General features: G+C 33.6%; 1 protein-coding gene across 7 annotated transcripts in view; it reads left to right on the top strand.

Annotated features, from left to right (window-relative positions):
• The window catches only part of CSNK1A1 (casein kinase 1 alpha 1), a 44185-nt gene extending 26098 nt beyond the window's left edge, over positions 1-18087 (top strand). For 2 of the 7 annotated variants that reach the window (XM_006175913.3, XM_006175914.3), the window contains 6 exons: positions 2324-2463; positions 3658-3736; positions 4786-4860; positions 7419-7525; positions 8470-8618; positions 15574-18087. In XM_006175913.3, coding sequence (XP_006175975.1) covers positions 2324-2463; positions 3658-3736; positions 4786-4860; positions 7419-7525; positions 8470-8618; positions 15574-15581 — 558 coding nt within the window. In that variant the 3' untranslated portion in view covers positions 15582-18087. Of the gene's footprint in view, positions 1-2323; positions 2464-3657; positions 3737-4785; positions 4861-7418; positions 7526-8469; positions 8624-10364; positions 12196-12920; positions 15091-15573 lie in introns of those variants that run through there. The other 5 variants (XR_004318819.1, XR_004318820.1, XM_014551700.2 and 2 more) reach the window with 5 other exon arrangements.
• The last annotated feature ends 762 nt before the right edge of the window (positions 18088-18849 follow it).

Genomic DNA, 18849 nt, shown 5'->3' with positions numbered 1-18849 from the left:
ATAGGTGCTAGAAGATAATGTACTATCATGAGATTTAAAATTTTTTTATTTTAAGTAGTTTTCCTTTTGGTTGTTTGCTCTTAAAATGGATACCTTTGTTTAGCAGTAGCATTACTTTTCCTGGCTTATTTTCAGTTTTTGTAAGGAAATTTAAAATTTGTTTGCTTTGTTGTTTTTTGCTTTGATATTAAAAATTGAGATACATAAGGAAAATAGTGTCTACATTTTTTATTTTCTTAATAAGTTAGATTTCTTCCTTTAGAGTTGTGTAAGAAAAGAACTCTCTAGTGAACACCTAATTTTTATAAAGTAGTCTTTTAATTGTGATAAAATGATTACTGAGTTGCAAATGGAGCTACTGAAAGTAGCTTTAGACATGAATGTTACCGTCAGACATAATCATGTCAAAATTGTTCCTATTATTTTTCTCCTCCATTTTAGGGGTAGTAAAGGAAGCAATCCCAGAAAATAACCCTTAGAGAAGAGTCTATGTCTGAATCACTTTTCATTTATAACCCACATAATTTCTTAAGGGTCATTTTAAAGTACCATAAAGCTGGATGTCCTTTTATATTTGTTTTCCTTTGTTCGCTTTTCAGTGTGAATCTGTTGAACTTAGTCATACTTTTTTTTGTTTCACCTAACAGTGTATTTTGCTCATTTTAATATTTGTATACTGAGCTAATTTTCATTCCAAAAGAAACAAGAGTATGAGCTTTATTTCTTTTAGTGTTTTATAACATTTACTTTCATATTTCTATTTTATAATAACTCAGTTACTTAAGAAGTGGGTTTTTTAAAAGTGAGTTTAATCATACTAGAGAGCTCTCATCCAGTTACATTTTACTAAAACGTTAGTCTTCATTCTTTTGTAGTAGACCAAAAGAAATAAGTATTTCATTGTTACCATGGTTTATAGAAGCTCAAACCTCAGTCTTTGCCATTCAACAGATAACTAAGACAGTATCTTAGTTATTTTTCATCCTCCTAAAAGAAGCACTTGGTCATATCTTTTTCACCTTAATCAGTAACTTGCTTAATTTATTTTTTGATATAAACCCTAACAGTCTAGATGATCAGGTTTCCCAGCGCATCTCAGACTGTACCTTCGGCATAAGGGACCTTATGTCGCCCTAGTGAGAAGAACTACAAAATTTAGGTGTAACTAGAAAAAAATAGTATAGGGCTACGTAGTATAAGGGCACAGAGACCTGCTTTGCTTGATAAACTTTATAGATATAACCCATAGTAAGTGATTAATGAAAAAGTCTAAAATTTTAAGTTAAGCTTATTTTGCTTTAGAAAGTAGGTAAATATGAATATATTTTGGGTTTGGGGTATTTTTTTGTTGTTGTTGTTTTGGTTTGTTTTGGCTTGTTATTTTGTGGGTTTTTTTGTTGTTTTGTTTAAGAATACTTTTGTTTGGTTTTTTTCTTCCTCTTGTAAAGGTTTTAATCATGAAGAGTAAACCTGAATTGCTTTTAACAATTAGCTATATTACAAATGAGTATCTTATTCCCTGTGTACCACATAAATGAGATAGCACTAAGTATTATTTTGTTCTAAAATGCTAGTTTGGTGTTTTTGTTTGTTTGTTTATCTAGTTTGGTTTTTAGTTGGCTCATTTAAATTGTTAGTTGTAAGCCACCTTGATTTAAATAAATACTTAAGTACTTTTTTTAAGATTTTAGATCAACTTGTTATGTTTTCTAGAAGCTTAAACTTACCATGTGCATAAATAAATGTCAGTTGGAAATGAAATGCATGCTTATTTTATAAATGCTTATTTTTAGTAAATAAAAATCTTGGTTTTGTTGTCAGTATCAAACTTTCAGAGTTGTCTTACTTTAGATAACCAACATTCTGTTTGCATACTAGGGAGTGGCCCTTGTTAAATGGAAGAGTTTCAGATAGTTTTTTACATTTAGTTTTTAAAATCCCATGCTTGTTTACTAGTAGTAACAGGATGTCAGCTTCATTATGGCACACAGCACACCTGTCAACAACTCTGCTATTCAAGCCACGTATACATTTCTCCACTACTTTAGAAATTCTGAAGACAGGCTCCTGAGTGTGTAATGAACTGAGCCTATGAAATTGTTCAGCTGACAAGGATCAACCATTTAACTTTTTTTAACTTACTTTTTTGATACGGACTAGTAAAAGATGATTGGAGTGTTGAGTTTGTTCATTATCTGTTCTACTTATGATGCTTTATTTTGATACAATTGAACAAAGTAGAATAGAGATGCCATTTAATGAATAAGAAGCAGTTTAATTGAACAAGGTTGGAAACCTAATGTCTCTTTATTTTCTTTTAAAGTTATTCCTTATTGATTTTGGTTTGGCCAAAAAGTACAGAGACAACAGGACTAGGCAACACATACCTTACAGAGAAGATAAAAATCTCACTGGCACTGCTCGATATGCTAGCATCAATGCACATCTTGGTATTGAACAGAGGTGAGTTTGAAAATTGAATTTTTATCAAATCCATAGCAAAAACCATTAACAGGTTTTAGAAATATTTTAATTAGATTCTTAAAATTTTTAAAGATGTCTCTTGGCTGAAGATTTGAAGAATGCTCATTAATCCTTTTTATCTGCTGGTTTAGACAGTAAAGAGAAGCCAGTTAAATGAGGCCTCTTTTTTTTTTTTTTGGAAGGTTGTCTCTTGGGGAGAAAATATTGCACGATGGAAAGTTAAAGGATAAATGCAACTTTATGTTTATTTTTGCAGCTGAAGACAGTACTTATTTTCTTAATACTGATCTTGGGCTTTTTATATTTTAGTGATGCAAGTTGAGTTTTGGGGAACAATGTATTGGTTTTTTTTTTTTTACAAGGAAAATGTTACCCTAGTGAACCAAAAGGGTGTTGGTGGACCAGCTCCTGTTCTACTCTTCTAGTCCTACATAAATTAATAGGATTTGATTTAAACATTGTCATAATTTCTATGCTTTCTATTTTTTGACCTGGGTTCTAGTTTTTCATCTACCTTCATCTTTCATCAGTCTTATTTTTGTTTTTGTTTTCTTAAAACAAGCATAGAAATGACATATTATATGCTTTCAGATTAGGGGACTTCATGAGAAGAGTTTTAAGCTTAGGAAATAACCATGAGTATCTGAATACCTTGAATTAAACTATAATTTCACATCTTCTGTAAGTCAGTGTATTACCAATCCTTAAATACATGTTTCTATCTGAATATGTGTGTGTGTGTGTAAATATAAGTGTGTGTTCATTTATATATTCATAAAGTTGTTTAAATAGCTTTAAAATATTAATTTATTTCAGTATCCCTAAATTATCTTTGTGAGCTTCTGCAAAACTTGTATGTCCTAATACGTGGTTCTTCCATCTTTATTAGTAATCTCATTTAGAAAATTATTTGGCTAAATTCTTTTCGTTTTTCTTAAAAATTAAATATCTGGATGATGTGTTTTATAGTTTTGGATCTTATAAGAAAATTTTGTTTAGAAGTAACCCATTATGAACTTCTTTTAAAAAATTACATAAACTAAGTAAGTTTTTCACTAGACACCAAATTAGTCTCTGTCCTTGCTTGGGAATATTTGTTCTTGTGTACCTGACTTACTTTCACATGTTCTTTACAATAATTCCAGCTTATAAACTTACGTTTTCTTTCTCTAGTCGCCGAGATGACATGGAGTCATTAGGATATGTTTTGATGTACTTTAATAGAACCAGCCTGCCATGGCAAGGACTAAAGGTAAGCCAAACTCACGTTACCAGTGTTTTGGTTTTGTTTTAATAATACAGATATATATTGGAGATGACCTTTAAGGTCCCTTCCAAGTATGAGGTTTTCTGAGAGTGAATAACTTTATCTTTACCTTTTATTGGGAAAATTAAACCTGATCACTTCAATAGGAAATTCAGTAGGAAATAATAGACTACCACTGTCACACCTGAAGAACAGTTTCCTTTGCAACAATAAGCAGGTACCCCATTGGTAACCAGTAACTTTATTGGGATAGAGCTTGACATGGGCTAAGAAGAGTGGAGAATGTCTCATTTTGATGTATTACCATTATGTTGACAATCCACATATACTTTTATGTATAGTGGAACTGGTTTATCCAGTAATTCTAGCTATATTATTTAGTTATCTTAACATTTTACTTCTTCCTGTTAATTAGTTTTACCATTACTTTTGTGAATATTTGTGTGTTAATGATGAAGTACTATGTTCTAGAATTTAATGGCTATTTGATATTTTATTGGTCCTTTAAAGGAAAATGGTCCCTTTATTTATTGAGCATCTGAGTTCAGTGTTGTTTAGGTAACATTATCCAGTATGAATACTTCTTTGTTGCAGAAACATTTTGACTTAACATCAATTATAAATGTCACTAAATCATGGGCACTTTTTTTGGAGGGGTGGTATTGATCTGCTTATATATTTGCCCTGTTGTTGAATGTGGGTTAAGAAATCTTATTTCTCCCCCTCTTTTCCCCCCCAAAATCTCATTTCAAGTTTAACTCTACCCATTTTTACTTAAATCATGCATCTTGATGTTCCTGTTAGACTCATCCTTTCCTAATAACTAAAAACATTCTTAAAGTAGGAAGTCATGTGAAAAGTTAACAGTTTAGGAAAAGAAAAATTCAGATGCATTATACTTGGAATTCTTTTTTATCCTAGGCTATGATTTCTCTTGAATATCAAATTTTACTTTTATGTCTAGTGTGTTAAACTAATAAGGTTCTTCTCAGTAGTGTTGAGTATGTCTGTGTGGTTTAATTCATTTTCCACAGGCTGCAACAAAGAAGCAAAAATATGAAAAAATTAGCGAAAAGAAGATGTCCACACCTGTTGAAGTTTTATGTAAGGTCAGTGTACATGATGAGTTTTTTGTTTTTGTTTTTGTTTTTGGTTTTAAATATGAGTGATCCCCAAAAAGGGAACATTTTACTTCTGTGCTCCAGAAGCTAAGCACCCTATTAGGTAGCTATTTTATTATTTTAAATTTAATTTTTGATGATCTAGATATCTCTAAGAATAGCTTGAACATATGAGTCATTTTAAATATTGTTTTATGTTTCTGGTTTGTTTGGGCCCTATAATCTAATCTGTTTGAAACTGGAGGAAAAATAAGAAGGCAGGCAAATTTTTCTAATAGAACCATATCAATCCATGAGAAAATTAAAGTAAGAAATACTCCCCTTATCCCTAAACTGCTTCTGGAGAAGAAAGGATATCCACAATTGGAATATCAAGGAGTTAGGGAAACAAAGGCAGGCAGATCAGAACAGTCGAAATATAGCAAGTGTTCAACAATATAGATGGCATCATAGATGAATGAGGTTCATTTCTCTGAAATCTCAGACTTTATAGAGAGGCATGTGAGTTGAGAATGGAAAGATATTTGTTGTCATGATGGATGATCATGGTCCCTTTCATAGAAAGAAGACCGCTGGTCATCTTTGTGACAGTTGCATACCTGAAATGATTACAAAACTATAATTACATAGTTGGGCGATAGAAGGGAGAAACCAGCATGAATTGAAATAGTACTTTGTGGAAGGGGGGAAAGTGGTGATGTTTTTATGCATCCACAAATTTGCTTTCTCTTTTCCTACACACCTACAGGAAAAGAGGGGATGGTTTGGGAGAATATGATCTTTTGGGGCTCTTTGGGATTTGTTTTAAATTATGAAATATGTTTTAGGTTAATGAATAAAATATTCATGTTAATTGTCCTCCCCACCCAAATAACTTAAAAATCTTACACTTTAGGAAGCAAAACATTATATTTTCTTACACTACTTACTTCCAAAGATTCATTGCCTTATCGGGAAATTCAGCCATTTTTACAGGAAAAGAAAGGGAGGATTTGGTACATTCTCTACTTGTGGGCTACATCTTAATTTTGATCTTAAAAATTTGTATACTATGTATTTCTGGATTAGAAACATAAAATTGATTCAGGGCACAGTGAACACGGCAGTATCAGGTATTACTTTAAGTAGTGGGATTGTTTTTAATCTCACGGTCCCGAGGCACTTCTTATTTCACATGTGTAATGTAAGTGGTGTTGGTGATTTTGTCAAGGTTTTGCCTGTTTTCATAAGGTGACTGCATAAAATTCACTATTTGACCTTCAGTTCTTCCGTTGTCGTTAACTCTGTTTGTAATACGTGTAAAAGCAAGTTCATTTGCTAAATGCTGCTTATCATCAATGCAGACCATGAATATATATTCAGAATTTAAAAGTCTTAATAAGTGTTTTTTAAACAATAAAAATGTACAATATTTTAGTTTTAGCTGTCCCCTGAAAAATGAAACAGTATGAAGGTATTTTGTAAAAATTAAATCTATTTGCATCAATGCAATCAATAAAAATAAGTGTTGCAGGTGTATACATTCTACCTTCTGGGTGTGAAAAATTTCTCAAAAGCATAAGATTGTGGGAAGAGACTGCATCTTTTAACTCACCTCCCTTAACAATTCACATACACTCAAGGGGGGGAGTTGTATGGATTTTTGTTTTAATAATTTATTTCTGCATTCCTGAGGGTGAAGTCCTTTGGTGACCAATATCTACAGCCTTAAAAATGTTTATATAAATCCTCAAGAATCTTTCCTAAGAAACCAGACAATGAAAAAGTTCATGCCTATGGATGTACTTATTAGTGTTGTTTATAATAGAGAAAAATTGGAATCCCCTAAATGTCCAATTATAGGGAACAGGTTAATTATGATATATTTGCTAGATCAAATAATATGCAGTGTATTTGAAGTTTGTGAAGAGGTTGGAAATAACCTAGAAGAATGCTTGCAATCTGTTAATGGGAAAAAGCAGGCTTTTATGAATGGAATTTAGTAACAGTTATGGGAAAAAGAAAAGACAAGCCTGGTCAATTTGTAGGACATTGGATTGATCTATATCATAATAGCAGTTGCTTTGTATGATTGCACTCTTGGTGATTTGATTTTTCTGTGTATATATATTTCTCTACTACTATTAAAAAAGAAAAGTAATTTCAGAATGGAGTACCCATTACTTACCTTGTTCTAGCAAAGAACATTGCTGGCTTCCGTTTTGTCATTTGTTCATTGTTACTATCCGATTATTAGATACTCATAAAATAATAGATTAACAAGTGGGATATCTGGATTATTTAAAAACATGATATAGGAAAAGGATACTTATTTTCTTCTACCAGTATTAAAAGATATTGTACATAATAAGGTGCTCAGAACAATAAAATTTTGTTAAATTTATGTGAATACCAAGTCATAGTATAGTTTTTTTAAGTTCTCAGATCTTCCAACAAAGTAGTAAAACATCCTCAAATACAGTTTTCGCTTGTATTTAAATACCTCTTTTTTTCTGTCTTAAATAAATTTGTTTTTTTACTTTGTGTTTTAACTCTTAAACTTGTAGGGGTTTCCTGCAGAATTTGCCATGTACTTAAACTATTGTCGTGGGCTGCGCTTTGAAGAAGCCCCGGATTACATGTACCTGAGGCAGCTATTCCGCATTCTTTTCAGGTAGGTTTTTAAAACTATAAACTCCAGCGAGGGAAATTAGTTAAATCCACCCAACATTATCTATTCTGACAAGTAGTAAGTAAAATTATGTCTAATCCTTATGAATAAAATGTTAACCTGTAAGTTTTGACATTTTTCCATTTCCAAATGTTGTTGAAATATTTTAGTTTGGGATGGAGAAACTGTTGAATCAGACTCAAAGTAGAGTATGTTTTCCACAATAGTTACACAATTCACATTAGATACAAGTGGCTGTTGGTGGCACTTGGGACTCCCCAACTTGATAGAGAACTCTATTCAATTCTAGCTGAAGAGCAGTTGAAGTATCAGACAGTTACGGAGTTTATGACAGCGTAGGGGCAGGCCCAAACTTTGGGATCCCTAGGTGCAGCCCACAAATGGTCTTGGAACAAACTATATATGTAGAAAATAGAGTATATGTAGCTCAGAATCTTAGTTGGAAGAGAAGAATTGGAGGTAATCTCTAATTCCAGCAAAGTCTTTCCAAACCACCAGCATAGATGTCTCTTTCACAGACTTGCAGTCCTATGTCTACTCCGTATTATTTTTAGAAGGTACCTCCTATTCTCATTATCCCCCTGGATAATTGGTAGCTTGACTTGGTTTTAGTTGCTCATGCTTTCATTCCCACTCCCCTGCTCCTTTCAGGAAAGTTTAAAGGCAGCTTCTTTTTGAAAAGGGGAAGGATTTATTCTTCTTGAATACAGCAGACCAAAGTGGTGACATCATTTCTCTCCAATCATGACATGTAAAAAGTAGACTTAACTGAACAGTCATCTATAGGGAAAGAAATCTCTTAAAAGCTACCACACCTAAAAGATTCATTTCCCTGAAAAATGCTCTCATTGTTTTGAAAGTTCAGTACAGTATTAAACTGGACCCTGTTACTAATGGATTGATGTATATAATTTTGTATTTTCCAGGACCCTGAATCACCAATATGACTACACATTTGATTGGACAATGTTAAAGCAGAAAGCAGCACAGCAGGCAGCCTCTTCAAGTGGGCAGGGTCAGCAGGCCCAAACCCCCACAGGCAAGCAAACTGACAAAACCAAGAGTAACATGAAAGGTTAGTAGCCAAGAACCAAGTGACGTTACAGGGGAAAAAAAATTGAACACAAAATTGGGTAATTATTCATTTCTAACAGTGTTAGATCGAGGAGGTGGTTTTAAAATACATAAGAATTTGGCTCTTTGTTTTTAAAAAAAGACGTCCTTGGAAAATTTGACTACTAACTTTAAACCCAAATGTCCTTGTTCATATATATATGTATATGTATTGTATATACATATATGTGTGTATATTATATCATTTCTCTTGGGATTTTGGGTCATTTTTAACAACTGCATCTTTTTTACTCATTCATTAACTCTTTCCAAAATAAACATTTGGTGTTGGGAATATGGTATAATCAATCAATCCAAAATCCTAGACCTAACACTTGTTGATTTTTGATAATGAATCTGGTTAGCCATGGTATTTTGACTTTCAGACTAACAGTTTTAAGAATTTTTCTGCATGTTAATGCATTAGCATTTAAAATGGAAAATTGTGAATATGATCTAATTTCAGGAGGTGAGTCTGGCATTGCCCCCACAGTGTCTTATCTTCTCAGTTGCAGAGCACCTCATTTATTCTCTTACATGCTCAAGTAACTGAAAAGCTTGACACATCTTGTCTAGTCACAAAAATAAACCTCTTTTAGTTGCTATTCAGCTACAGATGTTAATTTCAAAATGATTCTTTTCTTTTGACTTTATTTTTTATATTATGCAAATATTCAGGGATCCACTGTGGAACTGAATCCTGCAGTTAGTCCTTGCAAATTGTGGGGTTGGGGGCAAACGGGGCAGAGACCATTGAGCTGCTACCTGTTTCCTTTCTTTCTGTCTGTGGCACTCTTAGTGCTACTAAGGAGTAGAATTGTTAGTGCACGGTGCCATTTCTTTCCACTGCTGCCGTACAGTTTGACTCCTGTTATTCCTTCGTTTTTCTTTTCCCCCTTCTGGGGCTTACCTCCTGATTGATACCTGCCTGCCTCCTGGAAGTGGTGGGCAGGTACGGTTTGTTTTTTGTTTCTAGTTACTTAATTTCTGAATGACTGCTCTAGTCTGAACTTGTTCTTCTTTGGTCCATGTTTTTAGTGTTGAATTTTTAAAATTCTGTTATTTAAAAATAAACTCTAATCTCAGGATACTTTTCAAGAAATGTAATTAACTGATGTCATCCTCATCCCAGCAGCTCATCCATTAGGAATGAAGTTGAGATGCCATGTTTCTGTATTTGGGAAGGATTCACTGTTGAAGGTTTAATGTAGTGGGGTTCTTACATGATGAAATTTGAGCTCAGGATAGCAAACACTAATGTTTGCACAGTGTTCTGCCTCTGCATCATAGCTGGGACGTAATTGTCTCTTCTGAGTGTTTTAATCATTGTGTAACTAATCCTAGTATCAACAAGTTCTTAATGAGGTAGGTAGCTAGTATTGCTGAGGAATGGTCCTACCGTTTAGGTAAGACCACACAGAGTCTCAAAACTGAGAACTTCCTACACTTGACACCTACAGTGTATTTGCTTTTTCTCTCAAAATGAAACCAATTTTTTCCTAAAGCTGACTGGGATAATAGGATCATCACAAGTTACAGTTTCTGGAACTGAAAATTAGATTGAAATCTAATCTGACCTAGAATATTTTACTTCAGGCATTCAGCAGCCTTCAGAAAAAATTACCTTGTTTTGAGCTAGTTCCATTGTTAGTTTACTGTGTGTGTTTTACTCAATAAACAAGCAGAATTTTTGTCCTGCTTTATCCAGGTCTTAAAGATGAGAAGTTGGATCCACTGAGTTAGTATGTTTCCTTGGAAGAAACTGTAATTAAACTTAAGTTTAATCCTTCTTTTGTATTGTAGTTATTTTTCATAAAAGCAACTTAAAATCTTACAAAAAATTTATAGCATTATTAGATACAAGAGTTATACAAATTATCACATAAACACAGACGTGTAACATTTTGAAGAATTAGATTTTTCATAAACATACTACATATTATTGATTACTTTCAGAAATGCATTTCTAAGTGCTGTGTTTTGACTCCAAACAAAATATTGCTTGCTATTAAAACTTGCCACTCCACAGAATACAAACAACAAAATTTTAATCTGACTTGTTTTATTTTGGATATAGAACTTAGTGCCCTAAACAAAACTTACACAGAATCCACCATATATAAAGCCATGAAAGCATAGCAGGTTTGAGGGTGGCAGAAAAAAACATAGTACATTTTTCTAGGTAAGATTTTAGAAGTGCTTTTAAAATACATCATATGATTTGTTATTTGCAAGTTATACTTTCAGGGGCTTCCACATCAGAGAATTCAGTTTCTTAAAAGAATCTTCAGCAGGTAGATCTCTGTAATTTGCAGGAACATCAGTTCCTGAGGGGAAATCATTTCCCTCAATAGTGACATTTACTAATATGTTTTATAAGATTTTGGGGGGGAAATCTATATACCTGATGTTTCTTCCATGAAAAGCTATAAATTGTCTTAACAGTTTGCAAGAATGTGCAAAGACTTTAAAGTCCAACTTATCCAGCTTAGATGGGCTTCTTACATGTAATAGACTTCTGTTTACTTTTCTCAAGAAAAGATCTTTTGAAATATTCCATTCTGAAGCCCATCAAAAGACTAACAAACAAGACATCACTCCTAATGCCCACCATCATCAGTACTATATTTAAGTGTTCAGGTACCACAAGACTAATTACTGTTTTTATACACATTAAAGAGAAATATAAAAGTTTTACATCTGATACTTCCAAATGCATTTTCACTTTCTTTTGTTCAACTCTATGTGATTATCTGGAAGGTACTTTTCAAGAAATTTAAGAAGTAGTAAAGGAAATATTTTTAGGACACTTAGAATCCATTTAAGTTCACCATTTCTTTAGTTGAGTGTGGCAGAGATGGGGAGAATTTCAGAAGGTAGTAGAGCCAAAGTTGGATCTTCACATAATTCTATTCTCAGCATCTCAACCCATCTGTTCACTATTTCAGCCATCAATACTAAGCATAGGTGTATCATAATATACATGGATGTCAAGTTATTGGCATTTAATAGATTAGAAGTATTTTTCCATCACATTATCCTACCATGTCCATGGTCTTCCTTGAATTACCTTCCAGTATTTACTGGGCTTCACCTACCATTTATGTCTAGCTTAACTTTTTCTGGCTTCACCAATTGCTGCTAGGATCGTGGCTGGTCATTCAGCAATGTAACCCAAATCACAGGGGAAGACCTTGAAATATCTGGAGAGACTGATCTGCTCTGAATACTCTCAATCCAAAGAAGTGCCAGGGAGCTGCATCTGCTTGCTGAAATTTTTGTCAGCTTGTTTTTACTGTGGACAATAAAGCTGGAGAGAAAAGAACCAAATAACCCAACAGGAAATGAAGATGGGCTCAAGAGTTGATTTGTGGTCATCTGAAGCCCACATATCCAAGGCTTGCTGGACCTATCAGACTTTTCGACTTGTCAGATTAACAACAACCATCAGAAGACCTAGAAGAGTACAGTGTTGCTGTGACTCAGTGGTGTATAATGCAGACCATCTACCAGTTGGGGAAGGAATCATTCGTAACAGGTATTTTAAAATTCAACAACCTCAGAAATCTGTAGCAGGATGTATTCTGTAAAAGGGAAGACAAAAGAAACCAGATCATCAGTCTTTTTTTAATGCAGTTTAGAGATGATGTGTACCCGCTGTACTTAAATTGTCATTTATCTTATTTGTAAAAATAAAATCTCTTTCCTTTATCTTTTTCCCAACTTGATACATTTTTAGTTACTGTGGAAAAGGGAGAGTTAGTCTAGTTTTTTTGTTTTTCATTAACCTTTATACTGCCCATCTGATTCAGAATTCTCTAAGCTTGATTCTATGAAACCAAAAAAAAAACCACTAGCATATTATAGGAAAACTTACTTAATATAAACGGCATTGCATAGTGAATGTGAATATTAGTCAAAATTAATTTCTAAAAGTTAATTCCTTATATTGTGCAAAAGAGCCTGAATTTTGAAAGTCCATCACAGACTTTCCAGCCTTACTTTGTGTAAATATCTCTGTGAACGAGTTTGTGGTTCTATTGAAAAAAATCAGATTCGTCTGAAGTTAATTCACAAATAGGAGCAGATGCATACTTTACAGATTTCAGATTGAGGGATAGAATCTCCAGGTTAGTTGTATGAAAATAAAAGTTTCTTTTCTTTTTGCATATTTGAAAAGAAACTTAAATGTAGCTATTAACTCCTAAATTTGTCACATTAATCCTCCAACCCTATTTTAACTTTTTCCCCCTCTCTTTTTTAGGAACAAAAGGAGTCATTCCTTATTTTAACTGTTGCGGTGAAGATGGGTTTTTGGACTTTTAGAAGCCAGGAGACACCACCTAAACTACAAGACAAGCCAAGGACTGATGCACACTGGAGAAAAGAATGCTTAGTACTTGAAGATTGAATACTGAATACCTGCTGAATGCTTCTATTGAGATTTTTCTTAAACATCAGTAACATTTTAGGACTGATTCATTGGAGATACACTGATCTCTGGGTGGAGTATCCTACCATTGGCCAATCTGAAGAGTTAAATCTGGATTTGACGCTCTTCTCTACGAGGAATATTGTTAGGCTAGCCTTTAACGAGCCCCTAAACAACTGTAATCATTAATTGACCCAATAGTTCTTCAAGTATCAGATTAAAAGATGAACAGATACAATTCTTACCTAGATAAAACTTTTATCCATATTAAAGACAAGAGTTTTCTAATATTTTAACTGAAAATGTAACATGTTTTCTTTTAGTTTGTTAGTGACAGTGGTTTCCATTTTAAAGCTGTTTGGATATTCAATGTAGTACAAGTTTCCCCTGCTATCTGAAAATAAGCATTCCAGTGAAATTTTTTGTAAGCTAAAATGCTGTAAAGTGAAGAAATAATTACCTTAGGATACCTCTTGCCAATAAATCAAGGTAACGCACAGATGCTCACAGACACTGTTCAAAGCTGTGGGCCCCTTGAGGCTGAGGGTAGTTCCCAGGGAAGGAACTTGGCAGTGCCACTCACTACTCAGGGCACATGCTACCTCTGTAATGACTTGCTATAAAACACTGAACACTATATTCGTTTTTTACTTTCTTTCGTAAAATCAAGTATCCTTTGGATTTCCAGTTAGTGAAACAGGTAATAATGTAGGTCTTTTGTAAAAAGTGAAGTGGCATAAGGTGAAATTTTGACAAGTAGGAGATACCTGTAATTAAATAATTCAGTATAATGTATAAGAAAGCTATGGGAAAAGAAAGTCCAAGAGTTTAAGAGTTGTGAAAACATTTTTCTTACGTGTGTGTGTGTATATATAGTACATATATGTATAAATTATTATTATGTGTATGTATATGTGCAGTACATGGAACCAGTTGCTCATTGGGATAAAGTCATTGTTATTTAGCTAATCCATAGTTTTAATTTGTTTTAAAATACTCTTGTATCTTAACATTGGAACTAAGTTACAGGATATGGTTAGATTTTTAAACTTTAATTCAGGTTTGATTTGACAATTTCTTTGTGCTTGTGTTGTTAATCCTATTTAATAATATGCATCAAATGGGTAATATTCCTGTGGTAAAGTACATTTTCAGAAAGTTTCATTATCTTTCATTTTTGGCATTTGCTTTATAAATTTATTACTTGGTCAGGCAACAAAGATCTATTTTGCATCTACCATGTTAGGCACTATGGAGAGATAGAGAAGTTCGATACTCACATCTTTGTTCTTGAGGCTTGTCACACTATATTTTCTAAATAAACAAAGATGACTTTCTGCCCTTAAATGAAAAACCTCCTCGTTAACAAGTGGGAGAATATTTACCAAGAAATGATCTGTAATTGTTTGGTATTATCTTTGAAAAAACCAAGGCATACATGCTTGAGAAGTAAATTACAGAAGTATTTTTCCCACAAAGCACGTTGGAGATAGTCTGGCAAATGTTGAAGTACAAGAAAAGAAGCATCTTCTGATTGACAAAAACATGGTTTGTGCAAAAGGAAGTGAGCAATCAGAGTGGGCTAAAATGAGCTGTAAATTAGTTTGGCTCTAAGAGAAGGGGTTGGACCTAGGGGCATTGAAACCTTAAAGAAGGACTGTAGGTGAGAGATGTTGATGAGATTTTCAGGATATTGAGAGACAGGCATATTTTCTCTACCTTTAGCCACAGATAAAGCTTGTAGTTAATAGAGAGTCATATTTTCTCTGATTGCCTTTAGCTGTGGATAGAACACACAGCCATTATTTATCTGAAGCAGCCTTGTACTCAAACCTGCCCTTATGTGGAAACCCTAAGGTCTAATTTGTGGTAAAGGTGTGTCTATAGGGGGAAAGCCTGAAGAAAACTCAAAAAAACCTCACTTGTTTACATTTTTGAATCAGTGATAAAACCTAGTCTTTTTAATATAACTGATAGAAGTAAAGAATTTTTAAAGATCTAAGGTTTCTGTGTAGAAATCTTATCAGATGTGTGTTCAGTGGAATAACTCGATAATTATGCCTTGAATACATTTATTACTAAAGTCTATTATTCCTCATTTGTATTAGAAATAATGTACAGAAAATTTCCTGTTCATGGTATATTTAAAACTGTGCTTTCTAGTTGATAAAGTAATTTTATTTCTTATTTGAGAAATATTTGAACACATAATGTGTTCTAGGTTCTAGAAGTACAGAAGTAAACCAAACAGGCTCATTGGAATTACCTATAGTTCTCTGCCTTGAGACTGGAAGGCTTTAGTTCACTGTACACTACTCCTGTCTAGAAGCATCTAGAACAGAAAAGTTTCTTAGTGATTTTCAAGCAGATAAAAATAACATGAGTTGTCATTCTTAAAGTAATTTTCCTACTTTAGGTGTGGTTGAGGAAATTTTTTAAGTTGGAGTTTTAACATTCTCTTTTCTGTTTTAATTTTTTTAAATAGGTTTCTAAGCATGAATCGAGGAACAGAAGAAGCAGAGCAGATGATCGGAGCAGCATTTGTTTCTCCCCAAATCTAGAAATTTTAGTTCATATGTACACTAGCCAGTGGTTGTGGACAACCATTTACTTGGTGTAAAGAACTTAATTTCAGTATAAACTGGCTCTGGGCAGCATTGGTGATGCTGTGTCCCGAGTTGTAGCCGCTGTAATTGTGAATATTAACTGAGATAGTGAAACATGGTGTCCAGTTTTCTATTGCATTTTTTCAAGTGGAAAAGTAAACTAAATGGTTGACACACAAATTGGTGGAGAAATTGTGCATATGCCAATTTTTTGTTAAAATCTTTTGTTTTGAACTATACTGCTTTGAGATCTCCTTTCAGAAGAACGGCATGAACAGTCTTCAGCCACAGTTGTGATGGTTGTAAATGCTCACAATTGTGTGTTCTTAGGGTTTATCCATCCTGGGGTTTGCAAGTTGTTCACTTAAAACATTCTTAAAATGGTTGGCTTCTTGTTTGCAAGCCAGCTGATATGGTAGCAACCAAAGATTCCAGTGTTTGAGCATATGAAAGACTCTGCCTGCTTACCTGTGCTAGAAATAACAGCATCTAAAGTGAAGACTTAAGAAAAATTTAGTGACTACTAGATTATCCTTAGGACTCTGCATTAACTATAATGTTCTTGGTATTAAAAAAAAAAGCATATTTGTCACAGGAATTTAGTTAACATCTTACAACTGAACATGTATGTATGTTGCTTAGATAAATGTAATCACTGTAAACATCTATATGATCTGGGATTTTGTTTTTATTTTGAAATGGGAGCTTTTTTGTTTACAAGTTCATTAAAAACTAAAAACTGTTTCTGTAAGGAAATGAGATTTTTTTTAAAAACAACAAAAAAAATGCCTTGCTGACTCACTATGAAATCAAAATCTCCCTAATTTTTTAATAGACTACTTCAAGCCATTTGTTACATAGTATTTCTTCGCAAATCATTTTAGATTTAGTGTTACAAGTTTTCCTCAGATTTTTTTATTTAAAAAAAATTTTTTTTTCCTGTAGGGGAAAGGCATTCGTCATTTTTCTTTTTTTAATGACTTACAGACACAGTACTCACTGCTGCGGCTGCAACTGCCAGGACTTGGTCGATAGCCAGTACTTGGTATTGTAACTCTTGCAGCCTCAGACTAACAAACAGCTGGACTGATTTTGAATAAGAATGAAAGCGTTAAAGGGTTTAACTATAAAGTGAAGCTTTTCTTTAAATTTCTTGTTAATTGGCTTTGAGCAGATAGACTCCTAACCTTGGAGAGCATTACACCATGTGAGGTTCACGTGATTGCTGACCCTCCCTGGCCCCTACCCATTTCTAGAAGTTATCTGCACTTCCTCTCTCAATTTTATATGCAGCTCTTTTCTCTTTCTGACCCAAGAGAAAGAAAAACTTAATTCTTTAGTGTAATTTATTCATTTATAGCATGTCACGATAAATTAAAAGAACTTTTGTCTGAAAATGCTGCCAGGAGCCTATCGTGTAAATGTAGATATTTTATAAAATAACCTTGAAACTGTAAATTGACACGTTTGGTCAGATTGTCAGTTTTAATTTGTTTTTTTGTTGACTTTTTTTGAAAACTACATTAGCAATAATTAATTAAATGGTTACCACATTCTGCCATTAACGGATATATTAGCACCATCATACTGCAGAAATCCTAGTGAGTATGAACTTTGGGGTAGGCAGCTTCTTTGTTTCCTTTCTATCCACCCATGTCAGTTAAGGTATTTGTTTCTTGACTAATAAACCCTTTGATACTTTTAGCCAGAAATCAGTCTCATAAAGCTATTTTTGAGTATAGTTTGTGTAAAATAAAAATGTTTAGCTCTGGTAATAACTTTTCCAAGCTGAACTCCCTCTAGCAAGATATTTTTCAGTGCTTTTATTTACTATGCACTTAGACTATGCACTTTTTCTGAAATATTTTTGTAACACTTAACTTTTTTGTATTTTTGCCATTTGAAAAGGTTGTGGTGTAGTTGGTCTGTAATTAAGTTGCAGATTTAAAACTGCTGTTAGCTTTGTAAATCAAAATAATAGGTGTTTTCGTCCTGGTATATTGTCATTCCATCTGCAGCTGGAGCTGGAATCCCAATGATCTTCTAGCTACCATTCATTTTCTTCACAGTTCACAAAAGAAGAATGTGAAATTCGGTGAATGCTGTTACTAATCCTGTCGGGAGATGAATCTCATTTCACCAAAATTAAATTATGTTTTTCCAGTAAAATGATGATACAAGTTGAAGACACATCACTCTGAAATTTGGAAGACCTCACCACTTAAGGCTCCGCAGTGGCTTACTCAGCTGAACTCTAGGTTACTACTCTTTACTTTGTTCACCCATTGGGGGGTGCAGTTTTTTTAAATGTTGGGAGATGGCCATTCTAACTACTGTTGAATGTCTCTGTTTTGGGAAGGTATAACAAGAAAATAAAAAAGAATATATATGAAGGGAGAGACTGGTTATCTCCTCCCATACGGTTGTGCTCATGCTCCTATGACCTACAAGTGGAATTTTGGAGGGTTGCTTTTACTGTTATTTTCCATCAACAAGTATTACAAGATTTTCCTACTTCTAATCCTTCCAATACTATTAAATGTTTTGAGCAGGTTATACTTTAATAATTACAAACTTAATTCCGTTGTAATAATACCTAGCAAAAGGATTTTAGAACCCAAGCCAGTGACTGAGCTAGTTTTCCCTAACATTTGCTGAAATACCGAGAATAAGTTCTTGTAACTTGACTACAGTGAACCATGGGAATTTTAAGAGGGGGTGGCCTAGGTATTTTCAGCTTATTTCGTAAAAATTCAGCAGTAGTCTGAGATAGTTGATACTGAGCCAGACTGATACTTCGTGGTATTTTTGTTTTTCTTGTCAGTTTTTAAATATTGATAACCATGTGACTAATGGGTGAATGGGTCTATGTGAGGTATAGTAATATGTTACAAGCAACTATAAGAATTTATGTATCTCAGATGTGCTGTCTCCTTTAAAAGGAAATTTTGTGAGACTATAACCATGTTACCATTGCTCACAATATTTTGAGGATCTCCTCCCTCAAAAAAAAGTACACTCCCTCTACTGCTCCTTCGGGAGTAGAAGTTCTTTATTTATTGACAAACTTAGTGCGTTGCTAACCATTGAAACGGCCAGAGATGTCAATGAGTCAAGTGTAACAGTCTAATGAGGTTGTGCATTCTGTATTTAAT

The sequence above is a fragment of the Camelus ferus genome, chromosome 3 (assembly GCF_009834535.1).
Source record: "Camelus ferus isolate YT-003-E chromosome 3, BCGSAC_Cfer_1.0, whole genome shotgun sequence".
NCBI lineage: Eukaryota > Metazoa > Chordata > Mammalia > Artiodactyla > Camelidae > Camelus > Camelus ferus.
This window is presented reverse-complemented; position numbering and strand designations above follow the sequence as displayed.